General features: G+C 49.1%; 2 protein-coding genes across 2 annotated transcripts in view; both read left to right on the forward strand.

Moving 5' to 3' along the window:
• UBE2Q2 (ubiquitin conjugating enzyme E2Q family member 2) overlaps nt 1-7,308 on the forward strand; it is a 36,819-nt gene extending 29,511 nt beyond the window's left edge. The window contains exons 9-12 of the mRNA XM_015409611.1: nt 716-764; nt 2,063-2,158; nt 5,299-5,365; nt 6,888-7,308. Coding sequence (XP_015265097.1) covers nt 716-764; nt 2,063-2,158; nt 5,299-5,365; nt 6,888-6,919 — 244 coding nt within the window. The 3' untranslated portion in view covers nt 6,920-7,308. The remainder of the gene's footprint in view (nt 1-715; nt 765-2,062; nt 2,159-5,298; nt 5,366-6,887) is intronic.
• Nucleotides 7,309-11,731: 4,423 nt separating this feature from the next.
• The window catches only part of FBXO22 (F-box protein 22), a 19,764-nt gene continuing 19,344 nt past the window's right edge, over nt 11,732-12,151 (forward strand). Inside the window, exon 1 of the mRNA XM_015409613.1 lies at nt 11,732-11,972. Within this exon, the coding sequence (XP_015265099.1) occupies nt 11,869-11,972 (104 nt within the window). The 5' untranslated portion in view covers nt 11,732-11,868. The remainder of the gene's footprint in view (nt 11,973-12,151) is intronic.

A 12,151-nucleotide genomic window follows, 5' to 3' on the forward strand; every position in this document is an offset into this window, starting at 1 on the left:
AGTGGCAGAGCCTCTGCTTGGCATGCAGAAGGTCCCAGGTTCCATCCCCGGCATCTCCAGTTGAAAGGACCAGGCAGGAGGGGATGGGAAAGACCTCCGCCTGAGACCCTAGAGAGCTGTAAAGAGGGGCTGTGGCTCAGTGGTAGAGCCTCTGGTTGGCATGCAGAAGGTCCCCGGTTCAATCCCCGGCATCTCCAGTTAAAAAGGACCAGGCAGGAGGTGATCGGAAAAACCTGAGCCAGAGACCCTGGAGAGTCAATGCCAGCCTGAGTAGACAATACTGACCCAGCTTCAGTATAAGGCAGCTTTGTGAGTGTTCATGTGTAATGATCTGAGCCCCTGGCTCAGTGGCAGAGCCTCTGCTTGGCATGCAGAAGGTCCCCGGTTCAATCCCCGGCATCTCCAGTTCAAAGGGCCAGGCAGGAGGTGCTGGGAAAGACCTTGACCTGAGACCCTGGAGAGCCGCTGCCAGTCTGAGTGGAGAATACCGACTCTGATCCAGGGGTCTGATTTAGTAGAATCTTCCTGTGTGTTCATGTGTGCCCAGCTGTGTGTGCTCACAGGGTTGATGGAAGGAGGGGAAGAGAAAGTCACAAAGACCACCATGAGCCCTTTGGGGGAAGCACGGGCTTAGAATGTGATAGATAAATTATGGTTTGTATGGAAGGCAGCAGTTTCTCACCATGCTCTCGACATGCTTTTTTCTGTCTTACAGGTATGTGCTCGGCGGAGGTGCATTATGCATGGAGCTTCTCACTAAGCAGGTGAGCGCAGAGGCGGAATCTCACCCTGAACCACTCGCTCCCGTGCCATTGTGGGTCGGGCATAGGGCTCCCAAACAGGGCTCCCTCTAAGCTGTGGAGTCCCATGAGCAAAACTTCTCCTTTGTGAGCCCCTGGCATTAAAGTTGCGAGCGAGCGAGTTGGCTACTTGCATAAATCAGTTTGCTCTGGAGCTGTCCTTCCTGAGCTAAGACAAAAAATGTGTGAGCCGGAAGCTAAAAAAACTGTGAGCTGTGTTGGTTTTATTTTCCCCCACTGCTCTTCAGGGGCGTAGCCAGAAAATGTTGATTGGTGGGGCAGGGACCGGGGTGGTGGGCCAGGGGCACAGGGAACTTAATTGGATTAAGAGCAGACAAACAAATCACAACAGCCAAATGATACCATTATTTTGACCGACCATAATCGAATAAAACCCTGACTTTTTGCTCTCTTTTTAAAAAATCATGACTGGCGGCTCTTCAAACGAGAATTTGTAGCCATTCACCCCAGCCAGTGTTCCCTCTAAGCTGAGTTAGAGTGAGCTGGCTCACAGTTTTTTAGCCTCCGGCTCACACCTTTTTGTCTCAGCTCAGGGAGGAGGGCTCCAGAGCAAACTGATTTATGCAGTAGCCAAATCGCTCGCTCACAACTTTAAGGCCAGTAGCTCACAAAGTAGAGTTTTTGCTCACAAGACTCCGCAGCTTAGAGGGAACATTCACCCCAGCCCCCCTCCATGAGCTGCTGCCGCAAACAGGACTCTCGGCTTGAGTCGGGCAATGATCCGTGGTGCTTACCGGGCTCCAGGAATCGAGGATTTTAAATGCAGGCTGCGGGCAGGGTGTGTCCTACCTGAATTAATACCCAAATAAATATTTTTCAAACATGGTTTCTGGCCGCAGGACTCGTGGGGCGTGGCTGTTTAAATGAGGGGGCGTGGCCCCACTACGCCCCACGATCGCTCTTCTTAGTGTGTTGTTTTCAAATCGGCCCTCTCCTCCCCGTCTCTTGGGCTTTCTCTGTGTGTGCGGCAACACCTGCTGGGACTTCCATTTTGTAATTGACACCCCCCCCCCCAGTTTGTCACAATTTATAAGGTGTCCACAGGCTTAAAAAGTTTAGGGACCCCTGCCCTAGAAGAACAGAGCCGAATCAGCCCCAAAGGCTGAACAGAAGCGAGGCCGTTCATTCCGATATGAGTGCAATTAGCCAAGAGGAGGTCTGTTGGGGGGGGGGGCTCATATCCTGCCGATTCCTGAGTGCCGTCCCGTGCTGGAGTTTCCCTTCTCTTGTTTTCCTTCCAGGGCTGGAGCAGTGCCTACTCCACGGAATCGGTCATCATGCAGATCAACGCTACACTGGTCAAAGGCAAAGCCAGGGTTCAGTTTGGAGCAAATAAGGTAGCTCTAGCACAGGGCGGTCTTGATTGCACCTTAGGGAGCGTGCTGGGGGGGGGGTTTGCATCGTAGTGGTGTGTGTGAACAAGATCTTGGGGTACGGGTGGACCATAAGTTAAATAGGAGCCGCCAGTGTGATGCGGCAGCAAAAAAGGCTAATGCGATCTTGGGGTTTATCAACAGAGACGTGACATCCAAATGGCAAGATGTCATAGTCCCGCTGTACACTGCATTGGTCAGGCCGCACCCAGAGTATTCTGTGAACACGGCTCTCCTCTGAAACTATTTAACAGGATCAGATGACCAACTATGAGCTATAACTATGAGCTATGATCAGGGGCCTGGAGGCTGAGCCCTGTGAGGAAAGGCTGAGGAACTTGGGAATGTCCAGTCTGGAGGAGAGGAGGTTGAGGGGGGACAGGTTTGCTCTCTTGAAGTATCTGAAGGGCTTTCACTTGGAGGAGGGCAGGGAGCTGTTCCTGTTGGCAGCAGAGGAGAGGACTCGCAATAATGGGTTGAAATTAAGGGCGGGAAGGTACTGGCTGGATCTTAAGGAAAACTTTTTTTACAGGAAGAGTTGTTCAACAGTGGAACCAGCTGCAGCAGGGGAGCTCGCCAGCCACCTCCCTAGGCGGCTGATTCCACTTTTGCACAACTCTGACTGTACAGAACAGCTCCCTGCCCTCCTCTAAGTGACAGGTCGACAGATGTCGCAGCCAGATTGCCCTCACGGCGCTTCTCTGCCTTCTGGCTAAGATCGAGTGTGGAAAGGCTAGCATCCAGGAGCGGCTTAGAGACCGACCGGATTTTCCGGGCACAAACGTTCGAGAGTCAAAGGAGGCTCCCTTTGTCAGATAGCCCACAACATCTGTTACCTGGCAAAGAGAGCGTTGCCGCTCAAAACCAGGGTGGTGTCCAAAGCGCCACTGAATCCCAATCTGGCTCTTCTGCTGCCGACCAACACGACTCCCCTTTGAAAATACTTTTAGGGGTTTCATCTCTCTTGTTTTGCTACCCCGACTCCAACCCGGTCAGCATCGTTGTCCTCCCGTTGCAGTAGCAAGGCTCAGAGGGGACTGTGCAAGACCACCTGGTGAGCTCATTGCAGAGGCGGGATTTGAACTCGGAGACGTCCCAGTTTGCCTGGTGTAAGCTCTCGAGATCTCGCGAAGGGAGCTTTGACACTCGGAAGGCTCATGACCTGAAAATACCCTCGGTCTACCCAGGGGCGGATCTACTCTTGAGGCCCCGAATCCTGGAGTGGCCCCGAAGCTACTTCTTTGTTTAACGAGTGAATTTTTCCAACGAAATCCATGGATTTTTTTAAAAGTGGTTGTTATTAAAATAAGGCTATTTCAGTGACAGAATCGTAAGCCAGTGAGCCGAAGTACTCAATACTGACCTTAGAATATGCTCCAGTTCCCATTTCGTATGGTCTCAAAACGTCCCTGTAATTGGCAAGATTTCAGAATTTCCTTGGGGGCTCGCAACACCCGAACCCCCCCAGCTGTATGTGCTCGCCAGAACCTATTCGTAGCCTACATTTTAAAAAATTGTGGCGATCTGCCATGGGACCCCATAGAAGAAGATAACAGCGGTTACCCAGACCTCGTTGCTGGTGGGAAGGGGCTCACTGTATGGCCCATTTTCAAGGGCCGGATACGAAATTACAGTCACGAGAGTCTGACCCACAAATCCAGGTAGCCAACGAGACAGACAAAGAAAATATTTTCTATATCTTGTCTCCAATAGACACTACATTACAATGAACAAATTTCAACAAATGGGTAAGAAAATCCTTGCGTAAGGTAACGTCGTCTCCGGATTTTATAACAATGTTTCAGCAAATGGATCTTCTTCAGGAAATATTCTAGAAAGTAGTACAAGAGTTCTCATGCTCCCAGATGCCTGGGATCAGTGTCTTACCACTAAATGCATTCTATTATTCCTGATTCTGTGTATAGCACTTTATGAGCATGAAAACCCTTGTACTACTTTATAGAATATTTCCTGAGGAAGATCCGTTTTTTGAAACGTCGTTATAAAATCCGGAGACGACGGTGATGTGTCCTTACACGAGGATTTTCTTACGACTTGATGGAATTTGTTCATTGTTATGTAGTGTTTAGGGGCTGCGGTGGCTCAAGGGGTTAAGACACTGAACTGCAGATCGGAAGGTCGGTAGTTCAGCAATTCAAGACCCGAGTGCCGCAAGACGGAGTGAGCTCCCGTCTCTGGCCCCAGCTCCTGCCAGCCTAGCAGTTTGAAAGCAAGACATTGCAAGTAGATAAGTAGGTACCGCTTCAGTGGGAAGGCAACAGTGTTCCGTGCGCCTTGGTGTTTAGTCATGCCGGCCACATGACCACGGAAATGTCTTCGGACAGCGCTGGCTCTTTGGCTTGGAAACGGAGATGAGCACCGCACCCCTAGAGTCGGGTTCGACTGGCTTTTGAGCAAGGGAAACCTTTACCTTTACCTATGTAGTGCTTATTGGCAGCTATAGAAAATATTTTCTTCGTTAAGTCTTGCTGACTATCTTGATTGGTGGGTCAGGCTATCACGACTGTTTTCTTAGTATTCGTTTCCAGACAAGGTCACGATTGTCCACATTTGTCTTGCCATTTTCAAGGGCTCCACCCACCCCCTGTTCTCCGCCATTTGGGCCTCGGGGTCCTTGCAAGGGCAGCAGGGCCCTTTGGACCTCGTTGGATGTTGCCCTATTGTTGCTGGTGGAGAAGGCCCCCCCCCAAGAGTGCAAGTTTCAGTGTCCCAAAAATGTAGGTCCGCCACTGGGTCTCTCTCCAAGGTGCTCCTGGACTGTAGCCCGTCTGACACCTGGTCTTTCCCAGAAGGCCGAGAAGCGACGCGAGGGCAATCCTGCAACATGTGTCACCCCGTGGATTACCAGGGTTGGTTCGGCTGATCTGACAAGCCAGCCTTATTCCTGCCGACCAATATGGCTGCCCTCTGAAACTGTGTACCCATGGGATGGGCAAAGACCCTGACTCGGGCCCGCTTGTCCCGCGTCCTAAGCCCGGGACTGGATAAGTTCAGATGGATTTGTAACTGCGTCTGCTTCTGCGTGGTTTCCTGGGATCAGCACTAAAGCCCGGCGCCTTCCTTTTTCTCTCTCTCCCTTCCAGAACCAATATAACCTAGCAAGAGCACAGCAGTCGTATAAGTCTCTAGTACAGCTACACGAGAAAAATGGTATGTATGGTAGGTACGGCGTGATAAAATACGTAGTTTTGGAAGTATGAGCCTCAGAAGGAGACAGAGACACCCCTCCGGGCAAAACAGCAACAAAAAGTGATCTCGAAAGTCGCTTCATTCTCGATGGCTCAGTTCAGACGTTAACGTGGTTTGTTTGTGAACCATGGCTGGCGGGTGAGAAACCAGATTCGGCTCTGCGGGTGATGGTTCGAACCCCGGTTTGCCTCGACAGATGCCAGCAGCTTTCCCTTAAGATCAAGGATCTCAAAAAAAACCCCCAAAAAAACCTGTTTGGAGGGTTTCAATAATATGAAGACATAAACTTCTCTAATAGAAGGAGAATTTTGTATCACATTTGTATAATTGTATTTTTGTAATTCTGAGTGTTGTCTGCACAAATGTGCAGTTTTTTGCCCTGGTTTACAGCAGGGAATCAGTTTGTATGGAACCCGCGAGTAATTGCATGGACTTTTCCAGTTGGGGAAATCGATTTTTTAACCCTGGGATTCTGCATCTCTGAGGCGCCATCATTGGTCCAAACGGCATTTGGTCCAAATCATCCAGGCACTGTTTTAGGGGTTGGCACCCAACTAGGGCGTGGATCCAGTTGGTGTAGGCAGGGCTTTTTTTGTAGAAAAAACCAGCAGGAACTCATTAGCATAATAGGCCATACCCAACATCAGGAACTCATTAGCATATTAGGCCACACCCCTGACAGCACAGCTCATTCACATATTAGGCCACACCCCCATGTTGCGAGTGTGCGGCTCCTGGCAGGGTGGCTGGGAAAGCGAAGGGGAGGTGTGCGTGCCTTCCCGATTGGTCTTCCCTTCCCTAGCCTGTGTTCCCCTCCCTGGGTAGGCTTGAGGTGGGGGGAAGCAAAGAAAGAAAGCAACATTAACTTTAAATGTGTTTTCTAAGTCTCTTCTCCAAGCCAAGCCAGCCAGCACGGGGGTCTTGGAGGACACATTTAAAGTTAAAGTTGCTTTCTTTCCACTTCTCCCACCCTCCCCCATCTATTTGCTTTCTTTCCACTTTCTCTGTCTCTCTCTCTGTCTCTCAGTCTCTGTCTCTCTCTCTCTGTGTCTCTCTCCCCCCCCTCCCCAGCTAAAGTTAAATGTGTTCTCCAAGCCCCACCACATCGGCAGACTGGCTTGGCTTTAGAAGGCATTTGTCTCTTTTAATTTAATATTCACATTTGCATGTTTTTCATTTAAAACGTGTGTTTTCCTGTCTTGGGGCTCTCAAACAGCTGACATTCATTCTATGTGGCTCTTACGTTAAGCAAGTTTGGCCACCCCTGGTGTAGGCACATTGTGCAGATTGTTCAAATCCAGACACACGAAGAGCCATATCCTTGAAACCCTTTCCTTTGCACAGACTTAAGTGGACGTTCAGAGCGTTGGCACTGTAACGGTATCTTGTTGTACGGTACGGCCATCTCTTGTCAAGAAGAGAACGGGCCTTGGTCATTGCTACTGAATTCTCACAGATCGCCGGTCCTTTGTGTTTCCCGCAGGCTGGTTCACACCTCCAAAAGAAGATGGTTAATTGGGTGGACTTTGTGTGTCCTGGACCAACGTCGGCGCGAAAAAAGACGTCCCTTCCGACACAGATTCAAGCTACGAATGCCCTTGTAACAGCCATAACTGAAGATTCTAGCTAATAGATAATAGTTGGGTAATCTGTTGACCGATGCATCCAGTATAAGTTAACAGCCGTACAGTTCTGCTCCTGCTGCTGTGTACCTTGGACCGAACAGTTTGCTGTTATCGCCCTTGTGGATGACACCTTACTAAGGGGCCGAACTTCCCGCCTTTCTTCTTTTTCCCCAAGCATAAGATTCTTCAAAAACCAGGCTGTTGGCTTACTAAAACGTCAATCAGTAGGAGACGTCCTATCCCATGATTTTGTATGCACTTTCTCCCCGCCCCCCCCCCGGATAGCAGAGAAAGGCAATATATTTTATTTACAGCCAACCAACTTCTAACAATGTTAGTTTAGGGATAGGTTACAAAGCTTCCGCCCCACCCCAGTCTCGTTAAAAATCGTATATATTTCCCCCCTCCCCTCCGGCCTAAAACTGAAAGCATTTGTAGTGTTGCCAAATTCAACTGATATATAGGAAGACTGTATGTTCGAATAATTAAACACACACACACACCGCGGCTGTGTCGAAGATAATGAACCGTCTCCAGAAAGAGCCGCTCGTTGGATGTCGCACTGCTCTAAAGTGAAGCCAGCCTGTGCCGATCAGAACTTTTCGACTAGTCGATTCCACTGGGGCGTCAGTTTTCTAGCCGGGCGGCTCTGCTCTTCGGCGCCCGTCGCCCCCTTCACGGGAAGAGGGGGTCGTAGGTCACAAAGCTTGAAGTTATTTAAGGAGTACTAGGAAACCTCTCGTGTAGGCATTCAGTTCTGTCGTGACGGGATCGTTGCAATCCTTTGTGGACTTCACGGACTTCTCAAGCGATCGGCAGAAATCGAGAAGCAAAAAAATAAAACGGAGGGAGGGGTTTTAAGCGAAAGTGACCGGAGCGAATTCCAGGAACCTCTCGATTCCGAATTTCTTTTTACAGAGTTGCCATAGCCGTGCCCGTGGTTTCGCCGCAAAGCTCATGGGAATTGCCGTTCCTTTTAGGAAATGAATCTGGGTTGGTAACGACTGATATGTATCCTCCTTGCCTTACCTTTTAAAAAAAAGAATAATAATAAAATCAGGGTCAGGGCTTTGTTTGGTAATTCTTCTGTTTGCAGGCATTGAATTAAAGGTGTAAGCACTTTTTTAAAGTACAGCATGGTCTCTTCTCTCTGCCCCCGTTTGAAAGATATCGAGAGTATTCTTTTCTTCGGTGCCCAAGGGGGCTGTCAGGTGTTTTGTTTGTTTGCGCTGGGTTTTCTTTTCCACTTGGAAGAAGGATTTACAAGGATTTTTAGCCCGGTGAAAGACTGTTTCTCGGAATGCTTGTAGACGGCTTCCTGGCCCCTCTGCTTTATTTGGTTGTACGCATTTAAAATCCTGTTAACTCCAAGGCCGAATTCTGTAAACCTTTTTGGGTTTTTTTTTACAGCTCCTTTTAAATCCTGAGGCTATGACCATTTCTTTTTTTGGAATATATTATTCAGTTCTTTAATATCCCAATGGACTAGCAGAACAACAGGTACACCCTTGGCTATGCTTTTTTTTAGTTTCACTTTTTTCATGGCAGAATTATTTGGTGGTATACGGTAATCTATAAACTTGCATCAAGTTTATGAATAAAAAAACCATTTTAAGAATTCTGTTTCTGGTTAGTTATCTCTGTGTTAAGATGGCTTTTCAACTGCTTGGAGCGTAGCGTTTTTCTCGACACCGGTGCCTGTAAAGATGAAAAGAAGGATTTGCTTTTAGATTTTTTTTATCACGTGCTGTAAGTTTAACATTAAATAATATATGTCAAGGGTGGAGCTAGCTGCTTGATTCTTAAGAGACTGGGCTTCTTTAAGTAATGCTACCTCCTCCTGGCTGTTGCTTGGCGAGGTTCCTAAAATATTAATCCAAAGCAGGTAGAGATCTCATTCCCAAACAAAATGTCTTTGTGCCGCTTTTATACCTAGTCTTTCTCCCCAACGAGCCCTGAGTGTCTTACATCATGAAGAAGTGAGCAGTGACTCACAAAAGCTCCTCCCCTGCCGCATATTTTGTGAGTCTTTAAGGTTCTCCTGGACTCTTGCTCTTTTCTACTGCTAGAATGTGAGTCTGTCTGTCCTTCTATCTTGGAGAGGGGAGTGATTTCAGACAGAGGGACTCCCATTCTAGCCGTATCCGAAGAAGTGAGCAGCGACTCACCAAAGCTCCTCCCCCTGCCACAAGTTTTGTTCGTCTTCAAGGTGCTCCTGGACTCTTTGCTCTTTTCTACTGCTAAACTACGAGTCCACCTGTCCTTCTTTCTTGGAGAGTGAAGTGATTTCAGACAGAGGGACTCCCGTTCTAGCTGTATCTGAAGAAGTGAGCCGTGACCAATGCTCCCTCTAAGCTATGGAGTCTTGTGAGCAAAAATTCTGCTCTGTGAGCTACTGGCGTTAAAGTTGTGAGCGAGCCGTTTGGCTAGTGCATAAATTAGTTTGCTCTGGAGCCGTCCTTCCTGAGCGAAGGCAAAAAAAATAAAAATGGGTGAGCCAGAGGTTTAAAAACTGTGAGCTAGCTGACACTAACTCAGCTTGGAGGGAACACTGGCTGTGACTGACAAAGGCTCCTTCCCTGCCACAAATGCTGTTAGTCTTCCAGGTGCTACTGGAGTCCAATGTTCCCTCTAAGCTGTGGAGTCTTGTGAGCAAAAAAATCCATTTTGTGAGCTACTAGCATTAAAGTTGTGAGCGAGTGGTTTGGCTACTGCATAAATTAGTTTGTTCTGGAGCCCTCCTTCCTGAGCTGAGACAAAAATGTGTGAGCTGGAGGCTAAAAAGCTGTGAGCTAGCTCACAGTGACTCAGCTTAGAGGGAACATTGCGTGGAGTCTGGCTCTTTTCTGTTGCTAGACTATGAGTCCATCTGCCCTTCTATCTTGGAGAGTGGAGTGGCTTCAGGCAGATGGACGCCCATTCTAGCTGCATCCGAAGAAGTGAGCGGTGTGACTCACCAAAGCTGCTTACCCTGCCACAAATATGGTTAGTTATTCAGGTGCTCCTGGACTTTTGCTCTTTCCTCCTGTGAGGTGGGTTAGGCTGAGAGAACACGCCTGGCCCAAGGTCACTCAGTGAGTTTCCAAGGCACAAGTGGGGATTCACACCTGGGCCTCCCAAGTTTGACACTCCCGGCCACTGCACACCACACTGGTTCTCTGAGTCCGTGAGAAGCAGATTTCCTTCTCTGGCATTGTACATTCTGGCATTGCTGGGCAGTGGATCTATATGGAGTTTAAAACTAAAATGCACAGAGGATAGGTCTATCAGTGACTACAAGCCACGGTGAATCAAGGGAACCTCCATGTCCAGAGGCCACAGATCTCTGAATATCCAGGTATGTGAGTGGCCCAAGGTCACCCCGCAAGCTTCAAGGCCAGAACGGGGGATTTGAACTTGGAGTCTCCCGGATTCTAGTCTGACCCTCACGCCACCACACCACACCGGCTGCCTCTCATCAGAGGGTGCAAGCACAGAGAGCGTGCAACCAGGATGTCAGGCAGGGCTCATCGAGGTCCATGCCGGTGTTCCCTCTAAGCTGTGGGGTCTTGTGAGCAAAAGTTCTACCTTGTGAGCTCCTGGCATTCAAGTTGTGAGCGAGGGATTTGGCTGCTGCATACGTTAGTCTGCTCTGGAGCCCTCCTTCCTGAGCGGAGACAAAAAAAGCAGCCATTTTCTCCAGGGGAACTGATCTCTGTCGCCTGGAGACCAGTCGTGATTCCAGGTTTCCAGCCACCCCCAGGAGTTTAGCAAACAATATAGAACACCATAACAAGAGAACTGGCAGCTTAAGAAAAACAGTGATGTTACGGGTTCAACATACAAATTACGATTTACCACTATATCAGTTTTAACAACTCATAAGTTTCCAGTTAGAATATGGTCTCTGGGTATGCAGGAAGTTCAGCCCAAATGAACAGACTTAAAGTGTACAAGGGATCCAAACTCCAAGTCTCTGAACATACAGAAATGTTCTTCCTAGATCACAAAAAAAGAAAAGCTCTGGGACTGGCTTATTAGGAATGGATGTTCCACCTATTCAGACTGCATTCTAAATGGAAACTCATGAGTTATTAAAACTGATATATTGGTAAATTGCTTATGAAATAGAATTATATACACACACATATATATATATATATACACAAAACATTTTATTCAATTTTTAAAAATATTTAATAAAAATATTTATAAAAATTATATTTTATAAAACAGAATTAATAGGATCACTGTTTTCCTAAGCTGCCAGTCTTCTGGTCACAGTGCTCTGTATATGCCACTTGCCGCGTGATTCTCTCATTTGGTGTTATAATACCTCCTGGAGGTTGGCGAACAACTTTTGACAGGGCCACGGTTGGACATTTCCGGGCACGGCCCCCAAAGGAAGCCTCTCCCTCACTCGGCTTCGGGCCTGGTATTTAAAATTAATCCCTTATGTCTTCCCCCCCCCCCTTCCAAGAATTGTTAAAACGCTCCCTTTCAGACACGCTCCCCGTTTCAGCCGGAAATTGTCCTTTTTTGCCGCTCTGGTTGTTGCTGGGATAAGAGAGATCGGGCCACTTCCGGTCCAAATTTCACATAATAGCACCGGCGCCTAGAGAGGCGTCCAAAGACTCCGCTCAGGGCCAAGGAAGACTCGGCCGGAAATCTCGCCTCCAGCCTCCCGCCCCTTCCGCTCTAGAGTGCCGGCGGACCTCTGTGGTGCGGCGCAGGGCGCTGTGTTGATGACGTGCTCGGGGCGCGCCTGGACTTCAGGCTTCTTCTTCGCCGCCTGGGACGACCTTTGGCCCCGGCTGGTTGCTAGGCGACGGGCGAGGCCTGGACGGACCTGCGGCGACCATGGAGCCCGACCCCAAGGCCTTCTACGTCCTGAGCAATCTGGCCGAGGTGGTGGAGCGAATCCTGGCCTTCCTGCCCACCAAAGCCCTCCTGCGGGCGGCTTGGTGAGGGCCGGCCCCGCCGACGCCGCTCGGATGGGACGGGGAAGGGAAGGGAAGGGGGGGCGCCTGCAAGGGTGGGGGGCTTGTTCTCTGCGCTTCTTTCCCCGCCTCTGGGACCTGGGAACACCCTCCCCTCCGGAATTACAGCTCCAGACTACACAGATCAGATCCCCTGGAGGAAA

This window comes from Gekko japonicus, unplaced genomic scaffold (assembly GCF_001447785.1).
Source record: "Gekko japonicus isolate JY-2015 unplaced genomic scaffold, Gekko_japonicus_V1.1 scaffold2393, whole genome shotgun sequence".
Classification (NCBI taxonomy): Eukaryota; Metazoa; Chordata; class Lepidosauria; order Squamata; family Gekkonidae; genus Gekko; species Gekko japonicus.